The following is a 22,270-nucleotide window of genomic DNA, read 5'->3' as shown; positions in this document are numbered from 1 at the left end:
TTAGACTTATCATTTCCATTATCATCTTCATCATTATCATTATTTTCCCCAACACCCTGAGGTAAGTTATATCTGTGACCTTTTCAGAATTAAAAGAGAATGAGGTGTGTGTGAGTGTGTGCGACAGAGATTATGAAAGAAAGAGATGGATGAACACATCAGAGAGCCTCGCACACTGTTGAGAGAGAATGAGAGAGGGAGCGAATGAAAGAGAGGAAGAGAAAGAGAGAGAGAGGGAGAGGAAGAGAGAGAGAGAGAGAGAGAGAGAGAGAGAGAGAGAGAGAGAGAGAGAGAGAGAGAGAGAGAGAGAGAGAATACATGTTGAACTTGGCAGAGAGGAGCGATAAAGAGGGAAGATGATGAAAAGATAAAAAAGATAGACAATTCAGGCATGTCATAGGCTGATTTACCTCCTCTCATTATTGCTGATGTGTATGTGATTTGTGTGTGATGTCTGTGTTTGTGTGTGTGCCGCCAGTTGTGTGTGTGTGTGTTGTAGGGACCAAAACAAAACCGGATTACACATTCACTTCTCTTCTACTGTATCTACTGCAACATCAATGTAGATGGAAGTAAGCATTTTCAGAGGTTTAGGGTTAAAATGTTTTCATTTTGGTCCCTAAAATACAAGCACAGTTGTAATTAACTGTGGAAGAACGCATAATAACATGCTAATTATATGCTAATAAGCTGCACGATTTCATGTTGCCTCCAGATCCTGAGCAAATTTAAAATGTGAAGTGCCTGTTCAGTTCAGTTCATCTTCACAGTGTATTCCAAAGCATTTCTGATAACTATATGCACAGTTTGGCTTGGAATCTAAAGCTCTGGGAAATGTCATGACATTTACAGTTTTGATGGAAGAACATCAAAAGTTGAAGCCACTTCAATTTCCAGTAATTGGACACTGCCTTGTTCACTGTTAGAAAGAAGTATGACTCCATTTTGAATGTATAATTACAAAAATGCAGCAGATTACTCTGAAGAGTCACTGGATTTGGAACACTCCTTGTATCTACACTCATTGCCAATTTTATCAGCTCCACTGACCATACAGGAGCACTTTGTAGTTCTAGATTACAGACTGTACTCCCCTTGTTTCTATGAATACTTTCTTATACCCCTATAGTACCCCCACAGAGCAGGTATGATTCGGGTGGTGGATCATGCTCAGCGCTGCAGTGACACTGACTTGGTGGTGGTGTGTGTTGTGCTGGTACGAGTGGATCAGGCACAGCATCTGGACTGAGAATAGTTGGATGGCGAGTGGATAGTCTTATACCTTTCACCCTGTTCTTCATTGGTCAGGACCTCCACAGAGCCACCAGAAAGCAGATATAATTTGGGTGGTGGGTGACTCTCAATGCTGCACTGACACTGACGTCATGGTGTTGTGGTGGTGGGATAGTGGGTGTTGCATTGGTGTGAGTGGATCAGAAACAACAGTGCTGCTGGATTTGAATCAGTTCAACATACACTACTACACCACCACCACCTCAGGGTCTGCAGCACTGAGAATGATTGATGATAACCCAAAAGTGCCTGCTCTTGAGAAAGAGGGTGAAAGTTGGCTAATAAAGTATTTGGTGCAAAAGGTAGATCACAGTCTGTGATTGTAGAACTACAAAATAGGTCACCTTTATTGTAAATGGAGCTGATAAAATGGACAGTGTATATATACATATCTGTACATGCACATACCATGTAAAATTACTAGTTAATGTGCATTGCATTGACTACATAAATAATGCACTCTAGAATAATGAAGTCTGTTTTTGCATGCAACAGCTGGCTATTTATATGCAAATTATCTTCAGAAGTTCTCAGCTTAACATCTCCAAGCCTCAAAACTGTTTCAGTCAATCAGATATCTGAGTCTTTGAAAATGTAAAATATGATTGCAAGGCCTTTTTAAGATCTGATGAAGGGGTTTAATAAGCTCACTGAGTGTGTGTGTGTGTGTGTGTGTGTGTGTGTGTGTGTGTGTGTGTGACTGTTCACTTGTGCACGCATGTATGTGTGTGCATGTTATTCCCAGCTTATTGCCGTGCATAACAATCACCTCTTACTACTTTAAAGGAGACAAATCAAGAGTGGAGTCTTCTTATGTTTCCTTTAATTGAACGCTGCCTACTTCACTGTAGTTAAAAGTCATTTAAAATAATGACACCAAATGAATAGTACAACTTAATCTATTATAAGTGCATCTTGAGATGAATGTTGGCCAAATATGACTCCAACTGAACCATATAAACAGGCCTGGGCCTCCAGATCCTGAGCAAATTTAAAATGTGAAGTGCCTGTTCAGTTCAGTTCATCTTCACAGTGTATTCCAAAGCATTTCTGATAACTATATGCACAGTTTGGCTTGGAATCTAAAGCTCTGGGAAATGTCATGACATTTACAGTTTTGATGGAAGAACATCAAAAGTTGAAGCCACTTCAATTTCCAGTAATTGGACACTGCCTTGTTCACTGTTAGAAAGAAGTATGACTCCATTTTGAATGTATAATTACAAAAATGCAGCAGATTACTCTGAAGAGTCACTGGATTTGGAACACTCCTTGTATCTACACTCATTGCCAATTTTATCAGCTCCACTGACCATACAGGAGCACTTTGTAGTTCTAGATTACAGACTGTACTCCCCTTGTTTCTATGAATACTTTCTTATACCCCTATAGTACCCCCACAGAGCAGGTATGATTCGGGTGGTGGATCATGCTCAGCGCTGCAGTGACACTGACTTGGTGGTGGTGTGTGTTGTGCTGGTACGAGTGGATCAGGCACAGCATCTGGACTGAGAATAGTTGGATGGCGAGTGGATAGTCTTATACCTTTCACCCTGTTCTTCATTGGTCAGGACCTCCACAGAGCCACCAGAAAGCAGATATAATTTGGGTGGTGGGTGACTCTCAATGCTGCACTGACACTGACGTCATGGTGTTGTGGTGGTGGGATAGTGGGTGTTGCATTGGTGTGAGTGGATCAGAAACAACAGTGCTGCTGGATTTGAATCAGTTCAACATACACTACTACACCACCACCACCTCAGGGTCTGCAGCACTGAGAATGATTGATGATAACCCAAAAGTGCCTGCTCTTGAGAAAGAGGGTGAAAGTTGGCTAATAAAGTATTTGGTGCAAAAGGTAGATCACAGTCTGTGATTGTAGAACTACAAAATAGGTCACCTTTATTGTAAATGGAGCTGATAAAATGGACAGTGTATATATACATATCTGTACATGCACATACCATGTAAAATTACTAGTTAATGTGCATTGCATTGACTACATAAATAATGCACTCTAGAATAATGAAGTCTGTTTTTGCATGCAACAGCTGGCTATTTATATGCAAATTATCTTCAGAAGTTCTCAGCTTAACATCTCCAAGCCTCAAAACTGTTTCAGTCAATCAGATATCTGAGTCTTTGAAAATGTAAAATATGATTGCAAGGCCTTTTTAAGATCTGATGAAGGGGTTTAATAAGCTCACTGAGTGTGTGTGTGTGTGTGTGTGTGTGTGTGTGTGTGTGTGTGTGACTGTTCACTTGTGCACGCATGTATGTGTGTGCATGTTATTCCCAGCTTATTGCCGTGCATAACAATCACCTCTTACTACTTTAAAGGAGACAAATCAAGAGTGGAGTCTTCTTATGTTTCCTTTAATTGAACGCTGCCTACTTCACTGTAGTTAAAAGTCATTTAAAATAATGACACCAAATGAATAGTACAACTTAATCTATTATAAGTGCATCTTGAGATGAATGTTGGCCAAATATGACTCCAACTGAACCATATAAACAGGCCTGGGTTTCCAGAGTCCACAAGAAATGTTGACGTTTGCATTCCAAACTCAGTACTTCATGTTTCCCTCATATGTCATTGTTCCACTAGTTTCTATATTTACATGGTATTTACGCTACATTGTTAAGACACTAACAGGAGAGATATGGAGAAACAGACTCTGGTATGGTTTTAAACTAACAGTTGGAACATTACTGGAAGAATTTGATGGAATTTAGCCATGAGAGCAGGGGCTGAGGATGGATGATTACATCTGACACTCGTTTAATCCTAAATGTATTGGATGTGACAGTGTGACAGGATCTGACAGTGACTTCATCACTTCATAAAGGGGATTTGATACTCATCTATTCAACACTTGGCATTAGATCTGATGGCTTTAGGCTCGCGTGGAGCTCATTTTGTTTTTTACAGATGCTAAAAAGCAGGTGAAGCAACTGCACATTTATTAAAGAATTGTAATAAGAAGTATGATATATGAAATCAGTTTTAAAGCACTAATTGCTTCTTCTCACTGCGAGAGAACAAAATCTAACCACAGCAGATCATTAATGCTGAGAAAGTGTTAAGAGCTGCTGGTTAATAATAGATTCATTATTAGTAAATACTCTCATAAAGTCCATTAGGTGCACAGTGCTGTCATATAATAGAGAAGCTGCTGAAATGACACGAAACCTTTAACCTAAAGAAAGTTTGGGAAAAACGTTTACAGAGGGAACGTGAACTTAAACACATTTCGACAACTTCTTGCAAATGTTAACATCAGCAGATGATAACAAAGCTTACACAAGCTGTAGGTTTTTGCAATTATTCATTCATTCATTATCTGTAACCCTTATCCAATTCAGGGTCGCGGGGGTCCTGAGCCTACCTGGAATCATTGGCTGCAAGGCGGGAATACACCCTGGAGGGGGCGCCAGTCCTTCACAGGGCAACACAGACACACACACACATTCACTCATTGTTTTTGGACTGTGGGAGGAAACCGGAGCACCCGGAGGAAACCCACGCAGACACAGAGAGAACACACCACACTCCTCACAGACAGTCACCCGGAGGAAACCCACGCAGACACAGAGAGAACACACCACACTCCTCACAGACAGTCACCCGGAGGAAACCCACGCAGACACAGAGAGAACACACCACACTCCTCACAGACAGTCACCCGGAGGAAACCCACGCAGACACAGAGAGAACACACCACACTCCTCACAGACAGTCACCCGGAGGAAACCCACGCAGACACAGAGAGAACACACCACACTCCTCACAGACAGTCACCCGGAGGAAACCCACGCAGACACAGAGAGAACACACCACACTCCTCACAGACAGTCACCCGGAGGAAACCCACGCAGACACAGAGAGAACACACCACACTCCTCACAGACAGTCACCAGGAGCGGGACTCGAACCCACAACCTCCAGGTCCCTGGAGCTGTGTGACTGCGACACTAACCTGCTGCGCCACCGTGCCGCCCTGTTTTTGTAATTATTTTATGTAAATTTTATATGTATATGTATATTTAAATGTGTGTTAAATCCAGGAAAAAGAGCATAAAAGCTCCATTAAAGGCTAATGTGCAGCTGCTCAGAGCATCCCATTTTATTTCACGCTTCTTTATGGAGATTATACTAACAAACGTAATGAGTGCAGTGTAAAGTAGCTGACATAACTCATTATACCTCATTATGTATATGCAAATATGTGTATTTATATTTTAGGCAAGAAACTTGTCATGGAGCCTGGAGAATGGATTCCTAATGATGTGGCTCAGTGGCTTGATCAGATAGGAATACACCAGCACCAGCAGTCCCTGGACATGCTGTACGGTACGGACACACACACACACACACACACACACACACATACACACAGAATAATAATTCCTTTGTAAATGCACTGAATAAAGCAACGCAGTGAGTTAATTCAAATAAGTCCATCATTTCCATATGAATTTAACATATGTCATAATAATTTGTCCCTGAATGTACTTTTTCTGCTCTAAATTATGTCGATGGTATATTGCTGATGTGGAAATGATGGACATATTTAAATGAACTAAGTTCAGTGCACCACATTCACACACACAAACGAAAGACTTCAAAGATGCAGAATCCATCGAATGACTGGATAAATCTCATTGCCATTAAGCCTGATGTCTTGCAGTAATGAATGGTTCGAGTTTCCTTATTTAATTAATTTTCTCATTAAATAGTAAGTAGGGCTTCTGGAACTTCTTCCCCGCTACAATGGATGTGCTTAGGAAGGAAGGAAGGAAAAAATCCAGAGTTTCTGCTTAATTAATCCATTGTCAACTGAAGTCATACAGAGTGGTTTGAAGTGAGTCACTATAGAAAATTACAGAGTCGGTACTGTTCACAGAGGTTGTGAATGGAACCAGACATCCACCATTAAAAGCTCCCTCCGAGTGAAAAGCTGTTTGTATTGAACAGTCAGTGAAAGGAAGCAGATACACATTTGATAGCTCCCTCCCATGGAAAAGATGCTTGTAAGAACAATGTCGGTGCATGAAACTAGATGTCCACCTTAAAAGTGTACTGTTACATGCCTAAGACATTGTTCTACAATAGTTTTGACAAGTAAGGCATGTTACTAGTATGTTTACATTATTATTTTAGGCTCACTGGTGGTTGTGGCCAGTAAATAAAATGATAATTATTGGCTCTTTATTTATATATTTATTCAAACCTAGCAACCAACAATCACCTAACGGCCACCAGGGAACTGATAAGCACTGCATTTTCTTCAGGAAATACATATGTAGATATATTTAGACATATTATAGGAACCTATGCACCATGAGTAAAATGTTGGGTATGTGTCTAGGAGCATGGGTTGTATGTTCTGTTATTTTGTAAACATCCCATTGTAGGCTGTAGGCGTTTCCTCCAGCACTGTGTGTGTGTGTGTGTGTGTGTTTTGGTACTTTGCTGGAGGACGGGAGTATGGTGGGGGGAGGAGGATGGTGGTGGTGGTGGGGGGTCTTTCCTGTTTGGTCCGGGGGGCTTTAGGACCCTGGGCTGGTTTTATCTGGAGCTTTGGGAACATTCTTGCCATTCCGCTATGAATGGTGCTGATTGTTGTTGGTGGATTCTGCTGAGAGGAGCTTGTTTTTGCTCGAAGGAGGAGAAGAAGTTGTTAAACTTTACTGAACAGGTAAAGGACCCCAAACTTTTACTCTCTTTCTCCTTCGCTCTCTCTCTCTCTCTCTCTCTCTCTCTCTCTCTCTCTCTCTCTCTCTCTCTCTGTTCTAGCGGATGATGTGATCTAAATTTTGGAGCACCATGTGATGTCTGTACTGCCTCAAACCTCGGGGGAAAATACACTGTAAATTACCCGATTCAGGAAGAGAAGTAGCGTTTAATGCGAGTGTTTACTTCAGATCTCAGACTTCTACCAGCAGCACTGGCAGTTACCGCGAGTAAATTTAACACCAAACATGTCTGTAGAATTTCACTAAGTAACGAATACGAGTTCAGTGTAGTTGATATACTGCCTGGAGTGTCATTTTAGTTAGGAAACCTGCTGTGACTGTGTAGTTTGTGATAAACTGTTTATAACGGATTTTCGCCGTGGCCTCAGCTCATGCAGCTTCTATTTTGGTCGCGTGACGTGGTGGCGTAATCGCGCGTGGAGCGGAAGGAGAGTTTGGCCAAAAGCCTTTAGGGCCGTTGGACTTTTGTGCTGGTGAGCTTATAGGGAGCATTTGACTTTTTGGCTGTTGGGTTTTCGGGTTGTTCAACATTTGGGCCGTTGGTAACTTTGTGTGTGTGTGGTTTTTTTTATTCCCGTTAAACTTATGGCCATTTGGACTTTATAATTCATGGGTTTCTAGCTTATTATTGGGTGCATGGCATCTTAGCTTCGTGGCTATTGGTCTGTCAGGCCATCGAATTTTTGACCTAACGGCTGTAGGGCATTTTTTCAGTTTTAGGCTGATAGGCTGTACACATTTATATTTAAAATGTAATATTTACAACAGAAACAAATACACACATGAACGACGAGGAGCTAAAAGTATTTTAAAAAATAGTAATGTAAAAAGTAACCTTCTGGCCCGCACTTGTCATTATATATCATTGCCTTCAGGCCAACTGAAGAAATGTATTTTTAATATGTGTGAACCAGCAACTTCACTTGGTGAATAAAGTGTCAATAAAAATAGGTGTTAGGTTGTTTTGGGCGTACTCTTTTGAGCTGTTTGACTTTTGGGCTAAGAGTTTGTTGGGCTTTGTGACTGTTGGGCTTTTGTCCTGAAGGCTGTTTGCTTTGTTATGTGTTTGACTGCTGGGATTTTGACCTTAATTTGAGTGTTTGCATGTTGCCTTTTTAGTCTGTTGGGCTGTTGTACATTTAGTCTTTGGCTTGTTAGTCTGTGTACTGTGGAGCTGTTGGCATTTCTTTATGCGTTGGCCTGGTGGGCTGACTATTGGATTGCTAGCTATTGGCCTTTAGCCATGTTAGCCTATTGGTCTTTTTGTTTGATGGATTGCTGTGCAATTGGCTGCTTAGTTTTTTGGCCAGTCGGGTTGTTTTGGCAGGTAGTCGCACGTAGATACAAGCTTTAAATAAAGTGCATATTTACAGCAGTAACAAATACTTTCATATTTCAAAGCTAAAAGTAACTAAGGAACTAAAGGTAAGGTTTTGTCATCACCTTCATGCCCACTCTTGTCATTATATCATTACTTTCTGGCCTGATAAGAAGTTTAATTTTAATGTATGTGTTAACATGCAACATTGTGAAAAGGAACTTGGTCAAATATGAATGGTTGGTGGTGCAAATAATTTAAACGCTTTTTAAGTATGTAAAATAAGAGTCTGACAGTATATATTTTGTCTTGTGTATATAGCAGCTGTTGAACATTTCTGGAAAATAATCACGTTATAAATCATACATGCCGAAATGAGGAAGAAGACGTAGATCTCAGTGGGTCCTTGTTTTTTTTTTTTTTTTTTGATCCAAGGGGAGTCGAAAAAGCTCTGGTCTATGTTTCCTGTTTGAAGTGTTTGCATTAACGATCACAAAATTAAACAGTGGTTCAAAGACCTCCCAGACATCATCTTTCTCTCTCTCTCTCTCTCTCTCTCTCTCTCTCTCTCTCTCACTCACACACACACACACACACACACATGCACAGACACCCTGGATCTCCAAGACTGCATCTGACCTAGCCGGGGGGGTTAAACGCATCCAGTTACAAACTTCAAATGTTCTCATACCCCCTCCATGGTGCTCTCGATTTCCACCCCATCTGTACATCACTGAACTTAGGCATGCGAAACTCTCAGCAGATGGTGTGACTGCCATTCATTTATAATTATAATCCTGGACTATACCGTTTGGTAATCCTGAAATAGCAAAGGAATGAGACTGATGGTGTTAATCACAGATCTTTCCTTTTTTTACAAAAAACTCCCAGTTTCTACTGCACTGCTTCATTTTGTTATTAAAGAAATAGTTTTCAGTTGTATTTATCAGCTATTAATCTAATTAGAGAACAATATATTTTCCCTTTTAAAAACAAATATATTTCTTCCTTTTATGTGATCTGTATCTTCACTTAAGGTTGTAAGGTAGACTTGGGCTCTAAAGCTTTAATTATACCCTGAATCCCTAAATAAGTTGGATGCAATTGATCTGATAAGTATTAGGCTTGGTTGGATGGTTGGATGTTTTATCTGATTGATTTTCTTATTTATTTGCCATCAGGTGAGGTGGCTCAGCTGTTTGGCGTGAGCCAGTGCCCCACAGCACCCCCTACATTGAGCGCAAGTATGCGCAGCTCGGAGGATGGTGTATCTGGAACCGTTCTTCAGCGGCTGATGCAAGAACATCTTCGTTACGGCACTGGAGGAACTGTAGGTGGCTCAGAAAACGACAACACCACTGGAATCCCTCACATGCTGTCATCTAGCAATCCTGTCTCGACCGAGAACCTGCTTCTTGAAGAGGATGGGCACCTGGTACCACTGTGCCAAGCAGTGCCACCTCAGACTCAGCCACGGCAGGAGCCACAAGGGCAGGAGCATCAGGTGGACTCCTGTTCAATGGAAAAGAATGGTGGCCAGAATAGTGGAGGAAGTGCCCAGGGAACCCTCAACCTTCCTGGGCTTGGAAGCCTGGAACTTCCATCTTATGAAGAAGCTAAGAACCAGTCTCAGCTTTTCAGAGGCCAACAGATTCAGAATGACCAGCAGGTACCTTCTCAATCTCTGGGTTATACACATACAGTTTTACAAATCCCTAATCAGACTGTCCTAAACAATCCACATCCGGGCCAGAACCTAACCCAAGCCAGTATCAGGGCAAACCAGCAAAACGTTATAAACCCAGGTCATCATCAGGGTCCACAGAACCAACAGCAGCAGCATCAATCTTATAATCCCACCGGCACTAGCTCCTGCCCTCCTTCTCTTTCTTCTGCGCCATCACTCTCCTCTCCTTCTTCCCTATCCTCCTCTTCTTCCTGTCTCTCGGCTGTCCCAATGAAGGCCCGTGTTGAAGGCCGGGCTTGGGTACAGAGAGGTTTCATAGGGGTCACTCCTCCTCGAGACGAAGGTTTGGCCGAGCTCAAAGAAGGTCACGTCAGATCCCTCAGTGAACGGATCATGCAGCTCAGTCTGGAGCGGAACGGTGCCAAGCAAAGCAGGGCTCTATCTTCACCGAACCCAAAGGAGACCTCAGAAAGACCTGATAACGAATCTTCTCCAGTCAACAAAAACAACAAAACCACAGCTCCTCCACTGCCACCACCTTTACCCTCAAACAAATCCTCTCTGGACCATCGAGGTCCACCTCCGGAGTACCCTTTTAAACTTAAATCTCAGGGAGTATACCCTCCCAGTATGAGCCCTGTTCCATTATCTTTAGAGCTCCCCGCCGAACCGTTCCATAGCTCCAGTGTAATCCCTCATCCAGTGGCTCTCTCCCAGTACCAGCCTCAGTCTTCACTCCAGTTCCAGAGTCATCCTGGGCACCTTGGTCAGCTAGCACATGGAGATGCGATCTCAATGGTCAGCCAAACTCAGCATATGCTGGGAGCCCTCAGTGAAGAAAACCAGAGACTCAGACAGGAGCTCCTCATCCAATCAGAGAAAGCTGGAAAACTACTACGGGTACGAGGTGCTTTTATTATATTGGTTTTCATATTTTTTGGAAATCAGAACCTTTGTTATGCAGTAATAAACTTTTTATTGCTTTTAGTTTTAAAGTAACACAACATGTATTGACTTTAATGAAATGGTTCTTTTAAAAATCAGTTGCTACAATGTAATCAGTCAAGTAAAGAAATGAATGGACTTATTACATGTTAAATTATAGCTACAGGCTGTATTGACTGATTGACTGTTTATATAACTTTGTCTTTGGCATAATTTAGTATGTTGGTCAATGCTCATTCTGATCTTGCTACTGAGAAAGTATAAGTTATCCTTGGACTTTATTCCTGTAAAATATTTAGCAGACTTAAGAAAACAGGAACTAAAAAAAAGCAGTATTTGGTCACTAAAAACGGGTGAATAGCAGGTTGGTTTTAGTGCTTGAAGAAGCATTAAGCCGCCCGACATTCATGGGTCAGCAGTGAGGGGTTGTTGTATTGTTTGTTGCTTGACCCCATGGAGTTATTTGCTTGTTCTCTGTTTTACAATGCAATGGAATTGGTGCTGGAACAGCAGCTCACTGTGTGGATGCTGGAATGTGACTGAAAACAGTGAACAACAGAAGGTTTCAGGGCAGAATACAGCTTGAGTGTTTAATGAAAAAGTTAGTTGTATTGTTAGAATTGTAGGATATTTTATTCCAGAATACAGGAGTAAAAAAAATGAAAATGTTTTGGACAACACCTTCAAATTTGTAGATTTAAAATATATAACATTAGTTTTTAATGCCTGATTTGGGCCCAGTGATTCTGGGTAGGGTCCAGTATACGGTTATGTACGTTTGTGGGCAAATATCTGGGTGACAGTCTTTAAATCTGCAGTTTACATAGTTTAAAGTCACATACCAAAATTGACCATTTCTCCCGTAGAAGTTAGGGCTGGACAATAATTTGTTATCAATAAATATCACAATATAAAACGTTTCAATAAAAACAATAATATGATTTTTATAATATTTTCAGTATTTGAAAATGTAAAAAAAATTGCAAAAATATTTTGGTATTTTCTCATTAACAAGTAGTTAATTGTTGGAATCATTCAAGAAAGTGATAGCACTGGTGTCACAAGGATAAAACATCAGTAGCAGAATTTATTAATGAGCAGAGAAAACCTTTTATTAAATAAGAATAGCCAAAAGAAACTGATAGTTATTTTTGTTGACTGACAAATGGCTGCCCCTCCATATGAATTAATAAGTTAACACTTATTACCAGCTCAATGTAAAATGCTGGTAAGAACTCTTAATGAAAAACAGCATAGGCCCAAAGTATAATGTTATCTGAACAACACTGATAGGCCTAATGTGGCTTGAAAGTAATTCTGAATGAATAAGTAAATGCATTTTGTGTGTGTGTGTGTGTGTGGGTGTGTGTAGTTGGAGGCTGAATTGGGCCGTCTCTCTGATGCATACGAGAGTCTGGTGAAGAGCTCATCAAAGCGGGAGTCCTTAGATAAAAGCATGCGGATCAAACTGGAGGGTGAGATCAGACGCTTGCACGACTTCAACCGGGATCTGAGAGGTGAGCCGGAGGTTTACAGGAATTTTATACATTCGAAACAACCTAAAGGTGTGTTTCATAAAGCCATATTAATATTTATGTGCTTATTTATATAACCCCTTCATATGGGAAAATGTAAAAGGAAGGATTTCAGTGAACACAGTCACATGGAATGGGCACTCCGGTTCTGACATTTTGACTGAAATTGTCCAGCTTTAAATTCTGCTTTGCGTAAATTCCTGTCTTAAGCTGTTATATCTGTTTGATGAGGACCCATAGACGAGGACCAACAATTATAATTCACAGTTCTGGTGGATGTTACTGTTATAATACTGAATCACATGTAGCAACAGTGTATTAAATATGTATATATAGTGTTTTATTCATGTTTATCTTTTTTTGCCTTCCATCCAGACCGTTTAGAAACAGCAAATAGACAATTGGCCAATCAGGAGACAGAAGGAAAAGAGGAGAGTCAACTTTACCAAACTGAGAGTGAGTGACCAAAGTCAAGAACATGCTGACCCAAAGTAAACCATGAACATAAACCATCCCTTGGTATACTTTCATATGGCTGTGACCAACCAGCAGCGAAGAACCAAGAAGTGTCCCTTTAATCCTTTTGGTTTGGTGGATGGTAATGTGAAATGATGCCTTGCTCTACTTTGGACACTTTTCTAAAAACTGCAGATAGAATATCTATCTGACAGGCAGTCGTATACTGTATTATCCATTGTTGCAGTGCAGCAAAATATGTTGGAAATACAGCCGTGTTGGGTTTATTTTGGACTGTAACATGTGAAAATGTGTTTATGGGTTTTTTAAGTTTTTTTTGCCAGGAAGAGATTGTACTCTCCGTCTCTGTGGACACAGGAGTCAGGCCAAATTATTTCCTGCTTACCATCACCATATCACTACTGTTTTCTCTCTCTCCCTCTCTCTCTCTCTCTCTCTCTCTCTCTCTGTCTTTCTCTCTCTCCCTCTCTGCCCCCTCACTCTCAGGCAGATAGAATTATCTCATTGCCTACAAAACCACAATGGCCAAAAAACCCCACACTGGCCAGCGCTGATAAATGGACGTTTTTGAAACATATTGTATGTCTAAAGGACAAAAGACATACACTGATCAGCGATAACATTATGGACACCTCCTTGTTTCTATACTCACTGACCTTACAGGAGCACTTTGTAGTTCGAAAGTTACAGGCTTTAGTCCATATATTGTGCTGAATTGACACTGACGTGGTAGGAATGTGTTAGTATGTGTTTCTAGCAGTGCTTCTAGAGTTTTTTAACACTCAGTTCTCACTCTGTTTGACACAGCTACCTTACAGTAGCACATCACAGTGGTGTTGGCCTTCCTCTAATCCTTCTTCTGTGATCACTGCCCGTGGGATGCTGTCGGCTAGATGTTTTGGGTTGGTGGACTGTTCTCCAGCAGTCACTGCTGTGTCTGATCCACACACCACCACCACGTCAGTGTCACTGCAGCGCTGAGAATGATCCTCCACCACATCACACCTGCTCTGTGGGGGTTAAATGAAGATCAGGGTGGAAGAGGGCAAATAAAGTATGCAGAGCAACAGACAGACTACATTGTAGATCTGTAAAAAGTGTACCACAGGGAGGTGGTCACAATGATAAAGAAGAAAGATAATGTATTAATTCCCAAAATATCATCCAGGTATAAATAACAGCTCTGATGCAGTCAACTTGAGAGGAAACAACAAAATATTCCATAAGAAAAGTCTACTTATATGTATTTGTTTTGAAAGAACAGCTAAGCTTCCTTTTTTAGTTTGAGTCATAAATATCAACGCATTTGATAATAATACTCAATTCTTCTTGTTTGTTGCAGTGCAGTTTTAGTGTTTCTTTCAATACAATACTACAACATAATAATCAACTACATATTGGCTCTATTTTATTTAAATAACCATTAATCTTTTGGCTTTATCCAAAGTACAGAATATTTTTTTTATATTTTTGCTTTGAAGTGAAAAGATTTCTTCTGTCTATTTCTGTTTTTCACAGGAAGAGGCAGTAAAGCCTTATACTCGCTTTATACTTTACAATTTTGCTGTGAAGTAAAAGGATAAAGGAGTTGTGTTTGTTTTTCACAGAAATGAAGCATATAAAATTTGCGCAAGTTTTACGTTTTTTGCTGTGAAGTAAAAGTATAAAGGAGTTCTGTCTGTCTTGTTTTTTTTCAGGAAGGGAGAGTATTAAAGAGATAGAGAGGTTGGAAGTGGAGGCAGGGTCCCTTCGCTCGGCCAGTGAAGATCAGCGGCGTCACATTGAAATTCTGGAGCAGGCTTTAAATAACGCCCAGGGCAAAGTGGTCCGGCTGGAGGAGGAGGTCAGTGTTTGAAATTATTGACCTCTGGTGCAAGCTCACTGTAACAAGGTGCTTGGTAAATAGCACATGTTGCCTGGAGCACGTGAAACTGCAATTAAACCACTGCGTTTCAGCACAGAGTTCAGAGTTAGATTAACTAGAGTAAAGCCCTCTTACAACTAGAGTCAGCCTTAAAATAACTAAATTTACATTGTATAGCGTAGGTTAGTCAGCGTGATGTTTATATATATATACATATATATATAAACAAGTCTCCCCTTATGTGGGTGTAATCCAGATTTTGTTCGAAACCTATTGTAAACATTGCCTTTCATGTGGGGACCCACTCTATGAAGCATAAACTGGATGATTCAGAGACTTTACAACAGTGTTTTATGTGTTTTGCACCTTGTAAAACTGTAAATATGTGCCCCAATTAATTATTAATTGGTAAAATGAGTGATTGCCCCTTTAAGGAGGCATGTGTTAGTGCAAATAGCTCATGTGACCAGGCTTTAATGTGAGTGGGGTTACTGACTGAGGCAAATTGTGCAGAAGGAAGAGGGTGGAGATCCAGGGAATAGTTTGAGTTTCATAGCTGCAATGTCTGGCCAGAAGTTATTAATATCTCAGCAATGCAGTGTCAGAGGAACTGAGTCAGAGTTGCATGGAATGGCAGCAGAGGCTCACATCAAGTTCAGTACCCTCTACTTAAATGGCAAGCTATAGATCGAAGTATCGTCGCCTTCCAAATATTATCCTTAAAAAACTTTAATTGAAGTTAGTGTAAAGAGAGTGTATTATACTGTGTAAAGAGCAGCTGATGTGTTGGAGTCTATGACTCTTTTGCATACTTTGTGTTCATAAGTATTGTTTTCTCATTTTTAATGGTAAAATTAAATAATGTCATCTTTAAGTTATAAATAAAAGGCATGATGGACAGTGTAAGTAAGTGTGTGTTTCTGAAGGAAACAGCATTCTTTTCTCAGCCTTCCCAGTGGACCTCAGTGTTTTGTTCCCACACACTGCTGTAGAATTCACTGGGCAGGGACTTGCACGTCCCAAAACCTCTTTACACAACACTTATCATTATATGGACGAGTAAATACCCCCCTGGACACGTAATTGTGTTACACTATGAAGGTTTTGTTCAGTTGTCATAAAGAGCAGCTTAAACGTTTTAAGCATCTTATTTAGTTTAATTATTTAAATGTTATTACATTTCCTTTTAGCTGCAGATCTCAGTGCGTGCTTGCATTTAGGGTGATGTAGCCTATTAATTTAATCAATTAATGGAATCTTATACCTCATCAATTATCAATTAGCATATTTTCACTTTAAAGAAGGGGAAGCTCATATAGGTTTTGAAATAATGGTCATGACCTCCGATCTGTTGTTTTCTCTCTGTGTGTTTAGTTGGGGAAGAAGCAGGTTTATGTGGAGAGAGTAGAGCGTCTGCAGTTGGCACTGGGTCAGCTCCAGTCGGCCTGTGAGAAACGAGAACAGCTGGAGAAACGTCTGCGAACCCGACTGGAAAGAGAACTAGAAGCATTACGATCACAACAGGTAAATCATTTACATGCATAAATTTGTGTTTATTTTTTACTCAGGAGTCTACTATTTTTTGAGTCAGGATGTAACTCCATGCATATGTTCCATGTGTTTTCTATGAATACATATAAACAGGTGTTCCATTCCAAGACCCCTTGTACAAGTTGGTTGTATTTTCTGCTTCTCACTACCCAAGGAGTCCCAAACACAAAATATAGAACTCAAAAACATCTCGGACTGTGCAAGTGTTCTGGTTTTGGGTTTATTCCCTTTTCTTAGTCAAGTGTTCTTAACAGGTTCACATCCCACACACACACACACACACACATTGTTAGTTGATGGCTGTAGAAGGGTGGTTTGTGAGGCTAACAGTAAGAAAAATAACAATTATCTCGTCCAGAACCAACCATAACCATCAGTTATTTATGTGTCTGTTCGTGTGTGTGTGTGTGTGTGTGTGTGTGTGTGTAGCGCACTGGTGTGGGCATGTCTGTTCCTGGAGTGTGTGACTCAAGTGCCCCAGCACTGCTGGACCTGCTCAGGGAGAGAGAGGAGAGGATTCTGGGTTTGGAGGCTGATATGATGCGATGGGAGCAGAAATATTTGGAAGAAAGTGCCATGAGGCAGTTTGCTATGGAGGCAGCAGCTACAGCTGCAGCACAGAGGTATATATACACACCTACACACACACAGAAAAATACACAGGGACATAATATCACATAATACTGTTCTTCACAACACATATGTGAAGCTGCATTCTGTGTCTGGCCGCAAGGGGGTGCTATAACGTTAATTAAATTAGACTATCACACTAAATATAGACTAAATATAATTAGACTATCACAACACGTTAGCAAAGTTTATGAACAAAGATATGAGCCTAGTCTTGTATCCACCTTATTTTTAGTGTCCAGAGGGAGAATTTTGTTTCAAAGATGTGCACATGCCTTTAGGAATTTCAGGAATAATAATTTAAATGCAGTCTGAAAAATAACTTGATAATCACTGGCATAAAAAATGATCTTATTTATGTTTTTTAATAATTAATAATAACTGTTTGCTTGTTATCTCCAGCCACTTCAGTCCCCCTCTTTTTCGATGATAACTTGAGGATATGGTTAACACTCTCACTGTTTTTAAACTCTAACAGCAAACAGGAAGTCTAACACAGAAAAACAAATACTTGTGTTTTGTGTTTTTGTCCAGCTGTGTTTTGCTCTCTTTTTAAGCGCTCTGCCTCATTAATTAATGAGCAAGAGAGCTAACGACAGGTCTGGTGGTGACTGTAGATGTACCATGTTGCTCTTAGCTCTCAAGTCCAAATCCCTGAGGCTAGCACTGTCTACTCAAACTACAGTGGAGTCAATGAATGTTTATCTCTCGTTACTTTTTAATCACATCATTGGGATTTGTTTTTGATTTCTAAAAAGGTTTGTGTTCCAGATACAGCTCCCTGGTATGTGTTCAGTTAACTAATGCGTAATTAATCGTGAAGCAGAAATGCCAATGAGCTTGGACCAAAAAACAAGAATGAAATATTAAAGTGTGTGTGTGTGTTTTCATTTTGTTTTGTTTGTGTAGAGATACCACTATTATCCAGCATTCTCGCAGTAGCAGTTACAGTGATAGTTGTCTATGGCAGCACGACAGAGATGATAAAACACACAGCCGTCAGTGTCAGGACATAGAGACCAGGTACACACACACACACACACACACACAAACACACAAAATCACAGTCAAATTACAAATACACAAGACATACACTCATAAACCTACATACAATACAAGGCAAATGTATAGCCTCGATTCTTCTGGGAATACACTACATATTGGGACATTGCTGCAAGAATTTGTTTGCATTCTGCCACATGAGCCTGAGGTATATCAGATACTGTTTTTAAATGATTAGTTCTGCATCATAAACACTACTCCAACTCATCCCAAAGCTATTGAATCGCCCCAGAGAACAGTTCCACTGCTTCACATCCCAGTTTTTTGGGGCTTTACACCCTTCTAAACTATATGTGGCACTGGGCATAGTGATGTTGGGCTCCTGTGTAGCTTCTTTTTACTTCTCGCCAGTTCTGTTCTGTAGAGAGTGATAGAGAATTCTTTCCTCAGACTAATGTTTTCTTCTCAGTCTTAATTAAATACATATTTGGACTTATTGCTCCACAGGGTGCGGTGTCAGAATTAATTATTTGTACATTGCATATGAGCAAGCTTCTGTGCATGCAAATGTAAGCTTAATATGTCAGCCTTGTGCCAGAGTCAACTGGTGAACCCAGGGAATCAGGTAGATCTGATTAGATCTGCTATTGAACTGCAGGAAAATCCTCAAGACATACATTCGATAATAATCAGTTGCGCACTGCGGCTGCACATGTGTAGGGGCAAAATCCTCTGTTCTGGAAGCATTAACAACAATGATATAAATCAAATATTAATGTTTGTTTAGTATTGCTTGCAATGCCCTGAGTATATGATTCAATTATTTAATTCATGTGGATTAAATAATAAGTTTCTGTTATATTTGTGAATGTGTTTTGTGTTTGGGTGTGTGTGGATGTATAAATGTGTGTGTGTGTGTGTGTAGGATGAAGGATCTGCATGCTCAGCTTTTAGAGAAGGACGCGATGATCAAAGTCCTGCAGCAGCGTTCTCGCAGAGACTCCACCCCTTTACGCCCCGCCCGCTCCACGCCCTCCATCGCCATAGCAACCAGCCTCCACTCCCGCCAAGCCTCACAGACAGAGAGAGGGGAGCTGCAAGGCTGGAAGGGGAGCACTAGTAAGCAAACAGACACACACACACACACATACACTAGAGAAGCCACTAATGTATACGCTCAAACACACACTTACTATGGAAATGTATACCCTTCTAGCCAACACTTGGCACTGAAATGATCTTAGACTCATGTGCAGCTGCTCCAGATTGTCCCATTTTTATTGTAGATACTATACACTGGAGACTATACACTACTGAACTTTGAAGCAGGTATCACACATATACACACACGCACACGCACACACACAGGAGAACTAGCATTAGCATACTAGCACATCTAGTATGCTTTTGTCCATTTTTTTGTTGTTCGTGTTCATGATTATATTAAAATATTATAACTATATGTCTGCAGGTGTCCTGCTGGAAAAAGAAAGCATGGATCATCATCCTCCATCTCACCCCTCTTTCTCTGCTTCACTTTCATCCCTCTCTCCCTCTCTCTCTTCATCCCTCGCCCCTTCTCTCTCTTCCTCCCTCGGTCCTTCCTTCCCTCTCCCTTCCTTAATGAATTCGTCCTCCTCCTCTCTGCCATACCCGTGCTCCTCAGCCACTCTTCCTCTCCCCTCCTCCCTCCCTCCGCTGCCACCTCCCTTTTCCTCCTCCCTTCCTTCCACTCCTCTTTTATCACTCCATTCTAAATCAGCCAGCAGAGAAAGCAGCACCCAAACTGGGCGAAGCCCCGAGAACCACAAAGCCACGCCCCCCTCAGGCCGAGCCAAATCAGGGAAGACAGGTGAGGGGGAGAGAAGGGCGGGGGGCATTCCTTCTCAGCTTCATATCTTCAGCCTTCAAAGCTGACAGCTTTACCCCCGACTCCAAATGGAGCTGATCAGCCGAGACATGTTTGGAATCTGAAATTTGCTTTAGGTTTTTCAAAGAAAGAGTAACACGTTAGGTGTTCGTTCATAAGGCTACACAACACCTACTTAATCTTTCATGACACGAACCTACATAAACATCTATAAAGGATCATTCTAACAAGATTTACTTGTCAAAAAGGTTTCCCTTTATAAAGACACAGTAGAAACTGACACTTGTTGAAATAACCCTTTATAGAGATTCATGTAGTTTACGTAGAGATCGTGAAAGGATTCATGCAGTTTTTAAGGATAGGATTTAGTAAATTAATTATGACGTTCCAGCAGTGATTCATTGGATAATAGCCACACGGGAGCAAATTATCTTCATATGTTTTATGCTTATTCTTTGAAGGCAGTGGACGCTGATGTATCTCTGCCTTTGTCTGTGTGTGTGCAGATTCCCTTTCCTCTCAGATGAAGTCCGAGGGTCCAGCTGTTCTCGCTGCAGGGCAGAGGATCAGACTCCCAGACTGTGACCTGGTGGAGATCCTTATCTAACAGAATTAAACCTGAGAGAGAGAGAGAGAGAGATGGAGAAAAAGAGGTAGAAAGGCCAGTTCATGCTAAGAAAATGTCAGAAAGTTTTGCAAATGAAAGAGTGGACAGAGAAGAGAAAGCAGAGTAATGAAAAGCAATAAAGGCTCTGTGTTTGAAGGACAAAGTGTAAGTCAGGGATTGATGGTGTTTTAGGTTCAGTGTTTACTATTCGTCTTTCTCAGCTCTTTTAGTCTTTAATATTCATAATGGATCTATGCGTGCTCCCACCATAAATGCATATTTTGTCCAAAATCTGGTAAACACTTCCAGGATATGGGCCCAGTTGCTTTTTGGACGGAGCATGAATAATCAACTGATTGACAGCACTTTTCTTTATTTTTCAATATTTCTGATGAAGCACTACATGATTAGGGCTGGTTCAGTCGCAACGTTGATGAGTGCTTATGTTAAACGTGCAGTGTGATTTAGTGGCATTTAGCAGTGAGGTTACACATGGCAACCAAGTGAATGCCCCTCCCTCACCCCTCCCCTTCCAAGTATGTAGTAGAACCTACAGTGGCCGTGAGGTGCCAAGCTAAAATGTGAAAGGCACTTTCTCGAGCCAGGGTTTGGTTTTTCTGTTCTCGCCTACTGTAGAAAAATGCCAGTACAACATGGTGGAAGAGGACCCACTCTTTGTGGAGATATGAAGGGCTCTTTTTAAGCGAATGAAAACACAGCGGTAGTTACATGGGATTATACAGTAACCAAATAAAAAAAACATATGGTTTTCCACACCACTATACTCCATTTCTGCAGATAGATCCCCCCTAAATCTCATGCACTGCAGCTTGGGGAGAGTATGTTTGTGTGATTTGACTGATTTCCAATGTGCCTTGAAATGTATTATTACTGTACACTTAAAATGGATGTCTGTATCAACAGAACAGTACCATTTATATTTATATCACCTGTGCCTACTACAGTGTTTCGAAAAGTTGAAAAGCTTTCATCTGGTAACTGTGCTCTTGTAAGAACATATTTGCTTAGAACCTGTTTAAGACTATTAAGCTTACGACTGTGGTAATGATAAACCATTCGTTTTTTGGTCTTTAACTTTGCTGCTTTTGTGTTTAGACCATTCCAAACGAAAGATAGAGCTTTTTGAATTATTTTATTATTTCTTTTCTTGGCCTTTATAGTATATATCTGAAATATTATTGTACATATGTTTTAATCTGTAGCTGTTTTTGTATGTGTGTGTGTGTGTGTGTGTGTGTGTGTGTGTGTGTGTGTGTGTGTCAAGATGTTGTCGTTAGGTTTTTGTCCTAATGTTTCATGGAAGATGTTTTGGTATTTTGCAGTAAAAGAGATTGTGCCTTATCACCGCTTACTCACTTGCACAGACGTGTGTTATTTATTTGGATTTTTATTCTATACATAGTAACATCCCCAGTGGCTCTGTGTTTTACTGCCACCTGCTGGTTATAACACACCACGTTCATTTAAAAGGAAATGATTTGGAATAGCTGCATGGTAAGAAATGGAAACAAAATGATTTCATTCAATTGTTTTTTGTTCCAACCAACCAGAAGGTCACATGATCAGTTGTTTAACTGAAACCAACTAATTAAAGGAGTGAAATCAGGTGTGCTCTGGCCTGAATGGACTAAAATCCAGCAGCCACACTGGCCCACGCCTGTCTTAAACATATATTAAATTTGAGAAAATAGAGGCAGTACCCCTTTAATG

At 40.7% G+C, this 22,270-nt stretch overlaps 1 protein-coding gene across 1 annotated transcript; it reads left to right on the top strand.

Moving 5' to 3' along the window:
* Positions 1–6,871: 6,871 nt before the first annotated feature.
* Positions 6,872–21,892, top strand: LOC136678205 (angiomotin-like protein 1). The gene is made up of 11 exons (XM_066656158.1): positions 6,872–6,995; positions 9,553–10,958; positions 12,376–12,520; positions 12,914–12,994; positions 14,713–14,858; positions 16,254–16,403; positions 16,860–17,053; positions 17,970–18,083; positions 18,988–19,181; positions 19,534–19,914; positions 20,439–21,892. Exons 2-11 carry the CDS (start codon positions 9,618–9,620, stop codon positions 20,537–20,539), a joined length of 2,847 nt encoding a protein of 948 aa, XP_066512255.1. The 5' UTR covers positions 6,872–6,995; positions 9,553–9,617; the 3' UTR covers positions 20,540–21,892.
* Positions 21,893–22,270: the final 378 nt, after the last annotated feature.

Source organism: Hoplias malabaricus, chromosome Y, assembly GCF_029633855.1.
Source record: "Hoplias malabaricus isolate fHopMal1 chromosome Y, fHopMal1.hap1, whole genome shotgun sequence".
NCBI lineage: Eukaryota > Metazoa > Chordata > Actinopteri > Characiformes > Erythrinidae > Hoplias > Hoplias malabaricus.
This window is presented reverse-complemented; position numbering and strand designations above follow the sequence as displayed.